This window comes from Cladophialophora bantiana (genome assembly GCF_000835475.1).
Source record: "Cladophialophora bantiana CBS 173.52 unplaced genomic scaffold supercont1.6, whole genome shotgun sequence".
Lineage (NCBI taxonomy): Eukaryota > Fungi > Ascomycota > Eurotiomycetes > Chaetothyriales > Herpotrichiellaceae > Cladophialophora > Cladophialophora bantiana.
Genome location: NW_015971580.1, coordinates 1,641,680 through 1,658,720, shown reverse-complemented (window position 1 = coordinate 1,658,720; position 17,041 = coordinate 1,641,680). Strand labels below are relative to the sequence as shown.

General features: G+C 52.4%; 4 protein-coding genes and 1 non-coding gene across 5 annotated transcripts; all 5 read left to right on the top strand.

The window, feature by feature from the left end:
• Positions 1 to 1,585: 1,585 nt before the first annotated feature.
• Z519_04910 (uncharacterized protein) lies at positions 1,586 to 7,275 on the top strand (the record flags this gene model as incomplete). Its single annotated transcript, XM_016762652.1, has 2 exons — positions 1,586 to 1,878; positions 1,932 to 7,275. 2 exons carry the CDS (start codon positions 1,586 to 1,588, stop codon positions 7,273 to 7,275), a joined length of 5,637 nt encoding a protein of 1,878 aa, XP_016621599.1.
• Positions 7,276 to 8,180: 905 nt separating this feature from the next.
• On the top strand, positions 8,181 to 10,300 carry Z519_04909 (uncharacterized protein; the record flags this gene model as incomplete). The annotated part of the gene is made up of 4 exons (XM_016762651.1): positions 8,181 to 8,417; positions 8,477 to 8,782; positions 8,834 to 9,243; positions 9,301 to 10,300. 4 exons carry the CDS (start codon positions 8,181 to 8,183, stop codon positions 10,298 to 10,300), a joined length of 1,953 nt encoding a protein of 650 aa, XP_016621598.1.
• Positions 10,301 to 11,127: 827 nt separating this feature from the next.
• Positions 11,128 to 12,472, top strand: Z519_04908 (uncharacterized protein; the record flags this gene model as incomplete). The annotated part of the gene is made up of 5 exons (XM_016762650.1): positions 11,128 to 11,268; positions 11,320 to 11,546; positions 11,599 to 12,002; positions 12,065 to 12,223; positions 12,276 to 12,472. The coding sequence occupies 5 exons, from the start codon at positions 11,128 to 11,130 to the stop codon at positions 12,470 to 12,472; spliced, it is 1,128 nt and encodes a 375-aa protein (XP_016621597.1).
• Positions 12,473 to 13,373: 901 nt separating this feature from the next.
• Positions 13,374 to 15,444, top strand: Z519_04907 (uncharacterized protein; the record flags this gene model as incomplete). Its single annotated transcript, XM_016762649.1, has 4 exons — positions 13,374 to 13,393; positions 13,465 to 13,507; positions 13,572 to 13,694; positions 13,762 to 15,444. 4 exons carry the CDS (start codon positions 13,374 to 13,376, stop codon positions 15,442 to 15,444), a joined length of 1,869 nt encoding a protein of 622 aa, XP_016621596.1.
• Positions 15,445 to 15,815: 371 nt separating this feature from the next.
• Positions 15,816 to 15,931, top strand: Z519_04906. Its single transcript, XR_001677172.1, has one exon. It is a non-coding gene; the product is annotated as a 5S ribosomal RNA (ribosomal RNA).
• Positions 15,932 to 17,041: the final 1,110 nt, after the last annotated feature.

Here is a 17,041-nt window from a genome sequence, read left to right as displayed (position 1 = left end):
ACTCATTGCCCACTGTGTGGTGTTCAGCCTGCACAAGGTGGTTTTCGCCTCAAACCAGCGCACGCCCAAGCCCCGTCGCAGTCACGTGATTGTCGCCCAGTCAGCATGTGGCACGCCCTCTGCGTCGTTGTGCCCCGTCTCGCTCACTCGCAGTCTGCATGCTGCATATCCACCCGCATTGTCTCAGTTGGTCTTATCGGCGACCGGATTGCGTGTGTGCGTCCGTGGTCAGCCTCTCTGGCATTGCGATTCCGAAGATGTGGTCACTCGCTTATCACCAAAGAATACTCAGAGAACTTAAAGGATGAGGTGTTGGAAAAGCCTCTTCGCTTGTGGTGTTCCCTCAGCTGGGGAATTTGGTGTGGAGAGGCAGGAAGAACAGGGAGCATCGCCGACAACGAAAGAACCAACCCCCTATGAAATTTTTAAATAGCGGAGGCCTCCTTTCTAGCCCTTGTGTCTCTTTGGCCGTGTACTGGGTCATCTTGACAGCAGCGACGGCACTAGGTACGTAAGTAAGGACCTCCGTATATTGCGTTCCGTCGGAGATCCAAAAGTCCACTGCCGAACCCGGAAGGCCCTGCTGGACCTGTAGTGTCTTTGGTGCTGGCCGCATACTGGGCGCATGTACAGAGTATGCTTTCCATCTCTGATATTATTGGACGGTGACAAGTGCAGATCCACGTAGTTGCTGAGCAAAGGATATTCTCCACCACTCTGTATACCTACACAGTATGGTCCCATGCTCTTTTCAGCCGCTGTGCAGCAACTCCGACAGATGACCATTCCGGCGTCAAAAGACTCCGGAGAGGAAAGGCCAGTGTGGCCATGGAGATAACTAGGTAGGTAGGTAGCTCGGTAGGGTGTGCAGGAGATTAAGCAGATTCGCAGGTGAAGTGACCGACTGACAAAACTGTAATCACCACTCCTATACTTGGGACTTGGTCCTCTATACTAGGTTTCTTACCCGTCAGCATCAGAGAATGATATGGCCAGATCGACATCCACAACGATAGGACGGGAGTGCTCGCACCGGTGCGGTAGTAGAAAATGGGAGAGTCGGCGGCGGTGCAGTCTTTCGCGAACTGCCCAGCTGGTGAGATCTCAGACACTGAAAAAGCCAAAAGTGGGTGCATGCTAGTAGTTCCAATTGTTTCATTTGTAATGACAAGTACAAACTCCGCCCGAGTCGTTCTGTCCACCAAATACCACAGTAATGGTCTCCCAGGCCGATGAACCCCCCCTGGCTGCGCGAAGCCACTTTGTTGCTCTCGCTGTTCGATCATCTCAGTTTCCTTTGATTTTGCATGTTGGTTCTTTCAATTGCAATCTGTGGTACGATCTGACGATCTCTCGACATATTTCTCTCGCTCTACATATTTGGTTATACCGGCCCATATTGACGCTCATTGCCTCTGACGCTCGCTGTTGCAAAATCGAAAAGCCTCCTTGTCCCGAGTCAACAATTGCCCAACCGCGCAAGTACGTCCGATGAATTGAGGAATTGGACCATTGGCACGGCGTGTGAGCCGACTCGTGGTCGTCTTTGGAGATATTTTGACGCGTCCAATCCATCTCAATCAGAATGGCTGCTCGCGGCAATGTTCCTGCTCACTTGCAGGCTTCATTGCCTGCACTTCCTCCTCACTTGCAATCAGATACCCATCTGACGGCCCATCTGGCAAGCCGGTTCCATGTCTCTCTCCCGACAGCAAAGCTCTCCTCCCAGGCTTTGATATGCCTCAATACCTACACCTCGTCAACCAGGGGACCGAATGGTGAAAAGGAGGGAAGTGCCATGGGCGAGGCCGAGGATCTAGCCCGAAGGGCATGGGCAAGATTGGGAAATAGAGCAGAAGATCAGGCTATTGTCTTCTTGTATGTCTGCTGAACGTCAGTATATTATTGACCTGCCGCTAACTGTGCGACAGTGGAGAGTCCGGCTCAGGCAAAACGACAGTCAGGTCACACCTGCTTTCCTCGTTCCTCTCGTTTTCGTCCACACCATTATCATCCAAATTGTCCTTAGCTGCCTTCGTTTTTGATACCTTGACGACGACCAAAACTACCACCACCCAAACGGCATCGAAAGCCGGATTATTCTATGAACTCCAATATGATGCTTCATCCTCGATCCCGACCCTTATTGGAGGCAAATTGTTGGACCATCGCCTGGAAAGGAGTCGAATTTCACATGTACCGACCGGTGAAAGGAGCTTCCATGTTCTTTACTATCTCCTGGCGGGAACAAGCGCGGCGGAAAAGTCTCATCTCGGCCTCAACGGACACACAAACATTGCGACGTCCGGCACTGGCCTCACGAGGTCTGCCTCCGTAGCACAGAAACGATGGAGATACCTCGGTCATCCGACGCAGATGAAGGTGGGCATCAACGATGCGGAAGGCTTCCAGCATTTCAAGACGGCTTTGCGAAAGCTTGAATTCCCCAGAGCCGAAATCGCCGAAATATGTCAAGTTCTTGCTGCTATTCTCCACATTGGCCAACTCGAATTTGGCACCGGCCAGGCCACACTGACTGCGGCTGAAGAGAGTGGCGGATACTCTCACGAAGGTGGCGAGACAGTCACGGTGGTCAAGAACACCGACACTTTGGCTCTAGTTGCCGCCTTCCTGGGATTGAGCGTGCAGGATCTCGAAGAAAGTATGAGGCACAAGACAAAGACACTCCACCGAGAGCGTGTCACGGTCATGCTAGATCCCAAGGGCGCTCGAGAAAACGCAGATGAACTTGCAACGACACTGTACTCGCTTCTGGTTGCATACATCATTGAAAGCATCAACCAAAGGATCTGTGCTGCGGAGGACGCCGTTGCCAACACCGTTTCTATTGTCGACTTCCCGGGTTTTGCGGATCATTCTTCCACCGGATCCGTTCTGGATCAATTGCTGAACAACGTTGCAAATGAGTCTCTGTACAATACTTGCCTCCACGGCTTCTTCGAAAAGACAGCCGAGATGCTGGAAAGCGAAGAAGTCAGCGTGCCCGCAACTAGTTACTTCGATAATTCAGACGCTGTTCGTGGTCTCCTCAAGCATGGTAACGGATTGCTTGCCATTCTCGATGATCAAACGCGTCGTGGTCGTACGGATACTCAATTCTTGGATAGTATTCGAAAGCGATTCGAGAACAAGAACAAAGCAATTACCGTGAGCAGCGCGACTACCACCTTGCCTGGAAGCAATTTCGCCACGACAAACCTTGCGGCATCGTTCACCGTCCGTCACTATGCCGGTGAGGTGGATTATCCAGTCAATCGATTGGTCGAAGAAAACGGTGATGTGGTCTCCGGAGACTTGATGAACATGGTCAGAGCTACCAAGAGTGACTTTGTGGCTAGCTTGTTCGGCCAGGAGGCCTTGAACACCATCAGCCATCCCTCAGAGAAGACGGCTATTGTTCAGGCCCAGGTCAGCTCGAAACCGTTGCGCATGCCCAGCCTCTCCCGAAAGAAGCATGACCAACTGCGTCGGATGGGGAGTCGAAGAGCAGACCGCTCGCCTGCCGTACAAGAAGATGTGGAATCGACAAATGCTCCGGAGGAATCCAGAACGAGAAAGACAAAACCTTCCGCGACAGGGCTGACTCAGGGTGCAGCAGCACAATTTCTATCATCTTTAGACAACATCACCAAGTCCCTGACCGCGCCGAACGTCAACAACTACTTCGTGTTCTGCTTGAAGCCAAATGATAGGCGGATCGCCAATCAATTTGACAGCAAGTGTGTGCGTCAGCAGGTTCAGATGTTTGGAATACCAGAAATCAGCCAACGACTTCGAACAGCGGATTTCAGTGTGTTCCTTCCATTCGGCGAATTTTTGGGACTGACCGACGCCGATCCTGGCGTAGTCGGAAGTGATCGCGAGAAGGCACAGCTCGTTCTGGATAATAAACAGTGGCCTGGGAACGAAGCGAGAATTGGTAACACTGGTATCTTCCTCAGCGAGCGCTGCTGGGCAAGTATTGCTCTCACCGGATCTCAGAGCACTGCCTATTTTGGCGGTGAAATTCCCGCAATTTCCAGGCCTGATACGCCAAGTCTCAATCCGTTCAATGATTCTAAAGCTCGTTTGGTTGCCTCACATGAGGGAACTCCTGGCTCCTTTTATGGTGACGAAACGAAAGGAGGTGGCTACTTCGGCAGTCGAGAACTTGATGCCAAATCTGACGCAGGCGCCTCAGCCTTTAACTCCGGAGATATGTTTCGCAATCTCGAAACCAAAGAAGAACTTGCCGAGAAAGGCAATAGAAAGAAGATGGAAGAAGTCGATATTGTACCCGTTTCGGCATCACGGAAGAGGTGGCTAGCAATTGTGTACTTCCTTACGTGGTATCTTCCGGATTTTGCCATCAAGTGGGGTGGCGGCATGAAACGGAAGGACGTGAGAATTGCCTGGAGGGAGAAGTTCGCCATCAACATCCTTATCTGGGTCAGCTGTCTCTTCGTTGCCTTCTTCATCGTCGTTTTCCCCGAACTCATCTGTCCGAAGCAAAATGTGTATTCTGCGGCGGAACTGTCATCCCACGACGGCAAGAATGGGCACAGCGCGTATACGGCTATACGAGGCGTGGTCTTGGACCTAGGTGCTTTCGCACCCTCTCACTATCCGAGTATCATCCCGCAAACGTCACTGGAGAAGTACGCTGGTCTCGACGCAACTGGACTGTTCCCTGTCCAGGTCTCGGCCCTTTGTCAAGGGAAAGACGGCCGAGTGGACCCGACAGTGCAGTTGGATTATACCACAACAAATATTTCGGGTTCTGCCACGGTCATCAGCAGCACTGATCCCAATCGTCGGTACCATGACTTCCGGTATTTCACCAACGACTCCCGCCCAGACTGGTTCTTTGAACAGATGATCATGTTGAAATCTAACTACAAGAAAGGGAGCATCGGATATACTCCCCAATATGTGCGCACCCTCGCCAAAAAGTCACATTCTATCGCGATACTGAACAACAGAGTGTACGACTTCACCACCTACAACCAGGGTGGGCGCAGCACCAGGGCTCCGCCGGGTCAATCAGTGCCAGCGGGAGTTGACACGAACTTTATGGATGACCTCGTGGTCGAACTATTCACACAACGGGCTGGGCAAGATGTCACCAAGTACTGGAATGCGCTTTCTCTGGACTCTGCGTTGAGAAGTCGAATGCAGCTCTGCCTTGACAATTTGTTCTTCGTTGGGGTCACAGATACCAGAAACTCGGCACAGTGTCTCTTCGCTCGGTATATCCTGCTGGCTATCTCCATTTTGCTTTGTACCGTGATTGGCTTCAAGTTTTTGGCTGCGCTCCAGTTCGGAGGCAAGAACATACCGGAAAATCTAGACAAGTTCGTCATCTGCCAGGTTCCTGCCTATACGGAAGACGAAGAATCTCTTCGCCGAGCCATCGACTCAGCAGCACGGATGCGATATGATGACAAACGCAAATTGCTCATCGTGGTGTGCGACGGTATGATTATCGGTCAAGGAAATGATCGACCAACACCTCGCATTGTACTCGATATCTTGGGAGTTTCGGAAACGGTCGACCCAGAGCCTTTGAGCTTCGAATCTCTGGGTGAAGGTATGAAGCAACACAACATGGGAAAGGTATACTCTGGTCTGTACGAAGTGCAAGGGCATATCGTTCCCTTTCTGGTGGTCGTCAAGGTTGGAAAACCCTCCGAAGTCTCCAAACCTGGGAACAGAGGCAAGCGTGACTCCCAAATGGTCATCATGCGCTTTCTGAACCGGGTTCATTACAACATGCCCATGAGCCCGCTGGAACTGGAGATGCATCACCAAATCAGAAACATCATCGGGGTCAATCCAACGTTCTACGAATTCATGCTCCAGATTGATGCTGATACAGTCGTGGCTCCTGACTCGGCTACTCGCATGGTTTCGTCATTCCTGCGCGACACGAGGCTGATTGCTGTTTGCGGAGAAACGTCCTTGTCTAACGCCAAGGCATCGTTCATCACGATGATGCAGGTTTACGAGTACTACATCTCGCACAATCTCACCAAAGCCTTCGAGTCTCTGTTTGGTTCCGTTACTTGTCTCCCGGGCTGTTTCACCATGTATCGAATCCGAGCCGCTGAAACTGGAAAGCCGCTTTTTGTGAGTAAAGAAATAATCCAGGACTACTCTGAAATCCGAGTCGACACATTACACATGAAGAATCTGTTGCATCTCGGCGAAGACCGATACCTAACCACACTGCTCCTGAAACATCACTCCAAGTACAAGACGAAATACATCTTCCACGCCCACGCCTGGACCATTGCACCCGACAGTTGGAAAGTTTTCATGTCGCAGCGCCGCCGATGGATCAACAGTACCGTGCACAATCTCGTTGAACTGCTGCCGTTACAGCAATTGTGCGGTTTCTGCTGTTTCAGCATGCGATTTGTCGTCTTCCTGGATCTGTTATCGACCGTGATTGCGCCGGTCACCGTGGCTTATATCGCTTACCTGATCGTTCTCCTCGCCACCTCGTCTGACGTCATACCGTTGACTGCATTCATCCTACTGGGAGCGATCTATGGTTTGCAAGCCATCATCTTCATCCTTCGCCGTAAATGGGAAATGATCGGATGGATGATTGTGTACATTCTGGCCATGCCGGTCTTTTCTTTGGGCCTGCCCCTGTACTCCTTTTGGCACATGGACGACTTCAGTTGGGGTAACACGCGTCTGGTGACTGGTGAAAAGGGTAAACAGATTTTGATCTCTGACGAGGGCAAATTCGATCCCGACTCGATCCCGAAGAAGAAATGGGAAGAGTATCAAGCAGAACTATGGGATGCTCAAACCCAACGCGACGACGAAAGGTCTGAGGTCTCAGGCTACAGCTACGCAACCAAGTCGTATCATCCTGCCGGGTCCGTCTATGGTGGCCCTGGAGTCTATGAAAGCACAGCGCATCTGATGGCTCCTTCCAGATCTGCATCACAGCTAGACATACATCCACCGGCGTATGGTTATAACCATTCCAGGATGTCCCTCGCGCCTTCGGACATGATGGGCGGCGGCATGATGGGGGGAGGTCAATCAGTTGCCGCTATGGACATGGCAGATTTGACTGGACTGCCTACTGACGATATGATCCTGAACGAAATCCGGGACATACTCAAGTCGGCGGACCTCATGACGGTGACGAAGAAGAGCATCAAGCAAGAATTGGAGCGAAGATTCAACGTCAACCTGGACATTAAGCGAGCTTATATTGGCAGTGGTAAGTTGAGCCCGTCACTTGAGCCATGAAGAAGACACTAACCCGTGGCGCAGCAACCGAAGCCATTCTCTCGGGTCAGCTGTGATTTATCGACATAATCTAACATCTGTGTTGATCTAGCGAGATGTTTCAACGGCAGATGGCAGGAGTTCAGGATGACCAAACAAAAATGGGCGGCATGGTATGCATTATTTATAGGAGACGGGACTCCATGGCAACATATAATCATTTCGAGACAGGATGGATGCATTTGTAATTGAGAGAGGAGCCGGACATCAGAACAGGATAGATGTAGCTGGATCTCAAGGTATCTGAACGTACCAAGTATCGCGCTGTCCTGAGGACTTGTGAACAGTGTCTCTCGGTCTTCAGGCTGACCACTGTGTCATGCCAGGTAGGCGGGTGATCTTGAACAGGAACCTGAATAAGCTCACCAAGCTTTTGGTTGAAGCTTTTAACACGGGCCAAAGATGCCGCCCCAAGGTGGCCCTGGCGCCCCTGGCGCCCCCGCTTTGGAGGGATGCGGTCATTGAACCCCCCAATGACGCCCAGTGATGCCCAATGGACGCCTAGAGCGACGAGCTGCTGGGCATCCTGCATCACCCGCACGCGATAAAGGATCATGCCCTTCTGCACAGGCCAATAAGACCATGGGACCTTGATGGCGCTTTCAAGATTCAGGTCTTGCTGGCGCGGCCCTCAATCTTCTTACCACTCGATCCTTCTCTCGCAGCGCCAAAGCTTGAAAGGACTCGTAAAAGCTATAACAGGGAATCAATAATTTCCCGATTGCGGCGCTGCCCAGAATTTGCCACGACGCCCAGAGCTGAAATCTCATTTCCGAGTGTTTTAGCAATCAGCTAGCGGAGGCAGTTTCTGCTGCGTGATGCATCAGCAGAGACTCGTCTGATCACTGCGACGACTCGCTGCCGCCATGATCCCCAAGAAAGTCTACGAGCTCTGCCGACGCGGCGAGTCGGTTACTTCCGAGCTGGCCAAAGACCCCTCCCTCTCTCCTCACGCGGCAGCAAAGAAGCTTTTTGGCGTCAATTTCGACGATGAGGTTGTCACCAAGAAACTGGACCTGGCCAAGGAAGAACCCAGTGATCTGGAAGAGGCCCGCAAATGCGGAAAATGGGGCAGGTCCAACCCCAGCGACCTGTTCCTCAGGGTGAGAAGACCAGTCGACCGGGATGATGCGGGAAGGAGGGATTCTGACCTCACAGCTAGATCTATCATGATGTCCTGTGCACGCTGGAGAAAAACCCTTTGGTGGGCGTTTGCTCGCCGTCACTCCTCGGAAGCAATGGCGTGTGCCCGCTCACAATCATGGCAACGGTTCCTGACATCTGCCGACACATGTCCAACGTGATAGCGAAGGCAGAACGAGAGGTTTTCCTCGCAACCAACTTTTGGATGCATTCAGAACCTACCAGGCTGATTACAAATGCGCTAAGAGAGCTTTCAAAAAAGGCTGTCCAGACCAACCGCCGGGTCGTCGTCAAGATCATCTACGACAGGGGAAGTGCGAAACAGGTAGGTCTCAGGACTTTACACCCTCGCATGTCGGCCTGTTGACAGGAGGAGTTTGTGAAAAATCACCTCATAGTACCGCCGAGCGAATTTGCGGATCCAAAGGGCAAAATTCGAATTCCTCATCCCGATGAGCTGCCAAATGTCGACATCGAAGTCATGAATTTTCACCGCCCGATCTTCGGCACCTTTCATGCCAAATACATGGTCGTAGACCGCCGAATTGCTATTTTGCAAAGCAACAACATCCAAGACATCGACAACGTGGAGATGATGACACAGTGGGAAGGTCCAATTGTTGACTCATTCTATGATCTTGCGCTCATTTCGTGGCACAATGCGCTCAAGCCACCACCGCCGCTGTTGAGCCAGCCTGCTGCGGATGGTCCAATTCCCACATTCGCGAGCGAGAGCTATGCGACCATGTTTGACGAGAATGGAGAGTTGGTCCCCGTGTATCAAGCGTAGGTTGGCTATCTTGTATTGTAAATGTGCCTCCAGTTGTGCTAACCCTGCAGCAGGCCCCCGCCGGTCCCTGATGGGCACGAGAATCTGAGAGAGCTTGCTGAGTACGGTTCGCAGATCGACATGCCCCAACACACATCACAAGACCCTCATTATGACCCAGACATCAAATCGGAGGTCTTGCGCGCTGTGGCGTTTTTGAACCCGCGCGAAGGGGAGACACGGATCAATGTAGTCACCCGCCTCCTCAACACGACAATTCAACCTGATACGAAAGGGAGCGCACCCGACACTGAACTGGCTGCCGCAATGAACCCACTCATACCGATGCCACGACATGACCCTTTCCCAATTGCCATGGTTTGTAGACCGCCATGGGGAACGCCGAACAAGCACAGTCTGCACACCCCGCAAAATGAGGCCTTCGCGTCTGCTCTTCGTCATGCGACGGAGTCGGTGTTCATCCAGACTCCCGACCTCAACGCCGAAGCCCTGCTGCCCGAAATTGTGGCTGCTTGCCGACGCGGGGTCAAGGTCACTTACTACTATTGTCTGGGATACAATGATGCGGGAGAACTGCTACCTATGCAAGGAGGACACAACGAGATGATAGCCAATGGACTGTACCGCGACGTAGGATCCGAACATCGCCAAAACCTTGACATCTATGCCTACGTAGCCAAAGACCAAATCCACCCAATCCACAACAAATTCAAACAACGGTCATGCCACATCAAACTGATGATCGTGGACGGCCACATTGGAATTCAAGGCAACGGCAACCAGGACACGCAAAGCTGGTATCACAGCCAAGAAGTGAATGTCATGATCGATAGTCCATTGGTGGTGGGTAAATGGATGGAGGGAATCAAACAGAACCAAAACACGCACATCTATGGAAAAGTCGAGAAGGAAGGACCTGATGCTGGATGTTGGAGAGATCCGAAGACCGGACAGCAGGCCGAGGGTGCGATTGGTGTTGATCCAGGCAAGTTTGCGTGGGCCAAGGGGTTTGTTGGTGCAGTGCAACGGGTGCGAGGAATGGGTGGGTTTTGAGCACGCAATGGTCGATACAGGGGCTGTTCGGATATGTGATGGTAATATCGGAAAGATAACGACTATATTGGCGTTGAAGAATGTCCGGGCGATGAGTTTAAGCAAAGATATTGTGATATGCATGGCGCAGTGTCAATTGGACAAGCTCGGTTTTGGATAATGTCCGAGTCTAGAGACCTCTAGCCGGAGAATTGATCCTCCGAATTCCGCTTCACCTGTCCAGTCCGCATGTCTTCACTGTCGACAGTTTGCTATTTGGCGCCTCCGAGCAAATCAGCATCGTTCAGCTGTAGATCATCAGTTCTCGTGCGTGGACCGCAAAGCTCCAGCCATTGGTTCGCGGTCGTGTTCGGCTCGGCGTTGTGCCACCTTCACCATGCTTGTACCTGGAGCAGCAGCATATGCAACATGGCGACTTCGTCCAGCTGGCCAACTGACACCTACCACGATGTCTGTGCGACCAGCTTCGCCGATGTGCACTGTCTGTTTGTCGGCCACGTAGCGTCGACCCTGCAGAAATGGTCAAGTTGCTGAAAACCTCCTTGGGCCTCGAACAAAGTCGTCCAGATGACCCTCTTACTTTGCATCAAGTGCCTATTTGCGAAACTACAGCCTCAACTCATTGGGACTGACGCCAGGGGCTACGTTTTATATTGCTCTTGAAGGTGAGGTTTGCTATAAATGCCTGTCTCTCGCCCCGAGTGCACGTTCGGGTTCAGCTCCATCGACTCTCGTCCGCCAGAGTTGCAAGCGGGATATGGCAAGTCCATACCGCCTCAGTGATTATTTCTCGCGAGTTCCATCGGTTTCCGCCTCCTCATACCTCCATGGGCAACTGGCTGCCCAAGGATCAAGCCCATATCAAACAGCGGCTTGCCACAAAGCTGGAAAAACTCGAGAAGAAGCAACAGCTTCATAAAAAAGGAGTCATCACTCTCGACCCTAGCATCGTCGCGCTCCAGCAACTCGTTGCGGCCAGCCCTAATCTTACCAAATTTTCCAGTGATATGTTCACTTAGATTCCCCCTGCCTACCAGGATGACCCGACTGGCAAGCCCCAACTTCGCGACTTTGAAACAATGCTTGGACTCGTCGACATGATCCTCAAAGGACCACAGTGGTTTGACGTTCAGGATCCGCCAACCGCAATGGGCTTGATTGGATTCCCGATCAATGCGATTCCCGATTGGACAATGGGTCCTCTAGCCGCCTATCTCTTCGTCATGGAAACCCAGCTCAACAGCACGTGGCAAGGCATCCTGAATGTCTGGGGCACATTCCCGCCCGGCGTCTACCAGCTGTCTCAACCAATCCAGTGGATGGTTGTCTGCTGAAGCTCTGAACGTTCTTCTCGCCAAGGGCAATGATGGCAAGACGGACTACACATTTCAACAGCTCTATGAATGCAAACCATCACGTCCGTTCTTCGGTTTCACTTCTTCGGACATGTTCTTCACCCGAAAGTTCAACCCTGGGATCCGGCCCGTCGCATCTCCAGATGATCAGCCGACAGCAGAGCAGCCAGACCCGACGCAAGTCATTGCCAATGCTTGCGGGTCAACGTCTCTCCAATTTGCCACCAATGTCAAGCTACATGACACCTTCTGGCTCAAAGAGCAACCTTACTCGTTGGCTGAGATGTTAGACAATCATCCCGAGACTGAGCAATTTGTGGGTGGTTCAGTGTACCAGGCATTTCTCAGTGCCTTGCAGTACCACTGCTGGCAGCCTCTGGGAAGGTGGTTGACCTTCGCCATGTCTCAGGATCGTACTACTCGGAGAACCTCTCGCAGGGCTTCGAAAATCCAGAGTCACCCAATGCCGCCGCACCAAACAACTCTCAACCATATATCTCCGCCGTGGCAGCACGTGGGATCACCTTTGTCGAAGCTGACAATCCTCTTTATCGGGTTGATGGGGATTGTATTCATAGGGATGGCAGACGTGTCATCGTGCAAGTTTACTGTCGGGGTAGGGAATCGAATCGACAAGGGTCAACTGATAGGTATGTTCCATTTCGGCGGTTCAACCCACTGCTTGGTTTTCCGGCCGCAGACGACCTTGGCCAGTCACAAATTTGTCAACCCACCGCCATGCGACCTGAATGCCTCGAGCAACAACCCGGTCTGTAGTGCTCTGGCTGTGGTTACGCCGCCTCCGTCGAGCTGTTGAGGGGAGATAGACAATATCGACAATGATGGTCCAACAAGCACGAGTTCATCAGCGCAAAGAGGCAGAAGAAGAAAGGGGACCCAGGTTCAGCAGCAGCAGGTAGAGAGATTCGGTCGCAGACAGCATGGACGTTTTCCCCAAATCGTGCCTGCGGCTTCAATTCCGCCATGCGTGAACATTACCCCGAACTCATATTAAATACATATGACCTTGAAGAAGAGAAACGCGAGTTGTTTTCGCGTCTGTTTCTGCCTTATTCGACGACGACACGGCAGACGCTTCGGCTTCCTAGCCCTGCGTCCTGACTTCGAGCCTAGTATTGGAGGTTGATTCCGGTGGAAGAGTGAAGAGAAGGACTGTGAGACTGAATGACTTAAACTTGATCCCGCCTCGCTCGGGATCAAGCCGACGCCGACAGCGACATCGGCAATGGCACAAGGGAGAACACAACCCCACAACCAAGCGGATTGAAGCCCCCCAGCCCCGCGTCCATGGAGCCCTTCTCTCATATGGTTATTCGTTCGAGACGCGGTGACTGGCTCATCAACAAGAGCCGAATCGATGCGCCATAATACCTCCTTACCCCATGGCAGTTCACTCCCTGCTGCTCGGCCAGCATCGGGTCTGATTCTGGTTGCCATTGCCATTGCCTTTCGAGGGAGGGGGTGTTTACTATTAAAATGTCTGACTGAAGAACCGGGCCCTGCTTTTCTCACATCTCATTTCAGTTGCTCACCAGTTCCACTGAGCTATCACAATCCTAGATTTCTCCCTCTTAAACCAGGATACACTAGACACGCCTCTTTGTTCGAGTCCCAGCTTACCTCCCAAAACCGCCGGTCACATAGAGACAGAGTCCAATCTAACTGATCAGGACAACCAGTCGCAGACCCAGTTCACTATGGGTTCCGTCGCGAAGTCGTACGTCTGTCCTGTTCGAGCTGATCAAGATCGAACGGAAATGGGACTGACAGACCAATCTTGCTTGACAGCGACTACACCACCTCCTATGCCTTCTTCGAGGCCATCTGGGAGGTAAGACTGCGGAACTGAATGCTGTTGGGGGGTCTCTAAATCACTGACCGAGCACGCTGTATAGGCTGGCATCACCCATGTCTTTGTCAATTTGGGCTCCGACCACCCGTCCATCATCGAAGCCATCACAAAAGGCCAGAGGGAGAAGCAGGAAAACTTTCCTAGGATCATCACCTGCCCGAATGAGGTATGAAGCCACAAGATTAGTTGCTGCGCGCGAACCGACTTGATGCTAAGACATCTCACTCATACAGATGGTTGCGCTCTCGATGGCCGACGGCATGGCGAGATTGACCAACAAACCCCAGTGCGTCATTGTCCATGTCGACGTCGGAACCCAAGGTCTGGCCGCCGCCGTCCACAACGCTTCCTGCGGACGAGCACCCGTCCTCATCTTCGCCGGCCTCTCCCCATACACAATCGAAGGCGAGTACCGTGGTTCGAGAACGGAATACATACACTGGATTCAAGATGTGCCAGACCAGAAACAGATAGTGGCCCAATACTGCAGGTACACCGCCGAGATCAAGGGTGGCAGGAATGTCAAGCAGATTGTCAATCGGGCTCTACAATTCGCGACCAGCGATCCTCAGGGACCTGTCTATCTCTACGGAGCCCGCGAGCCCATGGAGGAGGACATTGAGCCATATCATGTCGATCAGCAGGTGTGGAAACCTGTTGGACCAGCAGCCCTGCCACAAGAAGCTGTCTCACTTATCGCGGAGGAACTGGTCCGGGCTCAGGAGCCCCTGCTCATCGTGGGCTACACCGGCCGCAATCCTGCCTCGGTGACAGCCGCCGTGGCATTGGCGGACAAGATCCCCGGTCTTCGCGTACTAGATACTGGAGGTTCCGACATGTGTTTCCCAACAGATCACCCAGCGGCTCTGGGCTTACGGTATGGAGCTGACCCGGCAATTACTACTGCGGATTTCATCCTAGTGGTGGACTGTGATGTACCCTGGATTCCTACCCAATGCAAGCCTAAGGCTGACGCCAGGATCATTCACGTTGACGTCGACGTGTTGAAGCGGCAGATGCCCGTCTTCTACATCCCGGCCTACGCTCGATTCAGTGCTGATTCCGCAACCTCGTTCAACCAGCTGAATGAATACCTGGCTTCACATTCGAATCTTTCTGCGGCTTTGTCGGACGAGGCGCACACCGCTGCGGCAAGAAAGAGACAAAAGTCACACGCAGCACGTTGGAGCCAATTTAAGGAGCTCGCTCAATTGCCTGCAGATCCGTCGAACACTTCGATAAATCCGCACGTGCTGGGTGGCCAAATCAGAGCAGCGGTGCCTCAAGACACCATCTTTGCGGTCGAAGCCGTCACCCTCAGCACCTTCATCGCCGACCAGATCGCCCCTGTCCAGCCGAAATCATGGATCAACTGCGGCGGCGGCGGGCTCGGGTGGTCCGGCGGCGGTGCCTTGGGCATTAAACTCGCGTCGGACTTTGTGCACCGCGACATGCAGTCTGGCGACCGGTTCGGAGCCAACAAGGGCAAATTCGTGTGCCAGATAGTCGGAGACGGCACATTCATGTTCTCGGTCCCTGGATCCGTGTACTGGATCGCCCAACGATACAGTATCCCGATCTTGACGGTCGTGCTGAACAACAAGGGCTGGAACGCCCCGCGCAGGTCGATGCTTCTGGTGCACCCGCACGGCGAGGGAAGCAAGGTGGACAATAAAGCGTTGAACATCAGCTTTGAGCCGACCCCGGATTATGCAGGGATCGCAAAGGCGGCGACGGGCGGCCATGCGTGGGCCGGGACCGTGAGCACCGTGGCAGAGCTGTTGGACGCGTTGCCACAGGCGGTCGAGGCGGTTAAGGGAGGCAGATGTGCGGTGTTGGAAGTCAAGATTGGGGCCGAGCTACCAGCGAAGCAAGGTGACGTGAAGATGGAGGAAGTCGCAGCGAGCAGTGGGTAGGGAAGAGGGAGCGGACGGACGGACGAACGAGACTCTTGGGTACATATGGCCGGTGGGTAGGTATATATGTATGTCGCTGTATATGTGCTTCAGACGGACGAGTAGTTCACCATGTCCTCGGTAGGTACCCAGCATCCAATGTCCATGTAGCCAGCTAGCTAGCGGTCGTGATACCATCGGAACGAAACAGGACGGCGAGTTAGTTACACATATTACATATTCCATACGCATATTCCACTCAGTATCCAAATGTGGCCGATGGGGAAGGAGTATTATTATCAGAGCACAACCTCACCATACAATTCGACCGAGAGGCAATTCCATTACTCATTTGACGTATATGAAATCCAAAAACACAAAACATTTCGCAATCGACCATAGGATGTGGAAAACAGGGCTTCCCGTTCGCTCAGCCGTACTTAAGCCACATGCCGGTCAGTTAGTACTAAGGTGGGTGACCACTTGGGAATCCTGACTGTTGATTGTTTTTGCCCTTTTCTTTCCCCCCTCCTTTTTTTCTTGTTTGTATCTCGTAGAATATTTTCGATTTATTGGATAGACGGCGGGAATGGAGAAGAGAGTATATAGAATATCTGGTACAAACAAAGAAGGGGCCAGTGGGCATCTCGCTAGTTGGCTGGCTGGTTTGGGGGGATAGGTCGGTTATTTTTTCTTTCCATTTTCGATTGATTCAAAGTATGGATCTCTTTAATTTTCAAAAGACCCTGGAGCAGCACATCACCTGGGAAACATGTCCTCCCCTACGGAGAATCATTGCGGGCCTTTGTCGAACTACAATATTCTTGGACGTTCGGCTCATGCAACAAGCAAGCAAGCAAGCAATTCATTAAATTCTGTCGAAGGCGCCTTGCCTAACGGATTGCTGCACGGATACGGCTGAATGTTTAGTGGAAAGTCATGGCAGAGGCCTTCACCGTACATGATACCATGTACGCAACAGCAAACAACGAATTTGAACTTCTTGCCCATGAGATCGAAACACGACCGGGACATGCAAGCCCAGAAGGTGTACCTTGTCTCCAATCGGACTTGATATAGGCGCGAAGCCGAGGTGACCGGTATCTGTGTCGGTGAGGACTCGCGAATCTGTCGTTTTCTTGCATGATGCCATAGGCATTTCTGAGCTCCGCCCTCAGTTATTCGTGGCGAGAATCTTTTGAGAGTGATGGTATCGCCCCTGGAAGACCCATGAATTGCGCCAAGGCGAGCCGAGGTTTGGAACCGACCACAATATCATCCCAGAATTCCGTCAAATCCAGAGTTAGCACTTGCCCCACGGCTGCAGCAATCAATTGGTTGGTTGGTTGGTATATCTTGCCTCGCCGATGAAGATCAGGGATGTAAAAGTCAGCATCTACTCGTCTGTCGCAGTCACGGTAGCTGGGAGAATACCCGAGAGTCCCGACTCATTTTTGCTGCCAGAAGTATTCATAAACAGCGGTGAAACTTGCGTGGCACACCAATTAGACATAGGTTTCGGTCTCCCAGGGCGTTCTTACAACTCTCCATGGGCGCCCTCCAATCTGGAACCAAGCTTGGAAGCCCACCCCGACTGTCGTGCTTGGGGCACTCGACT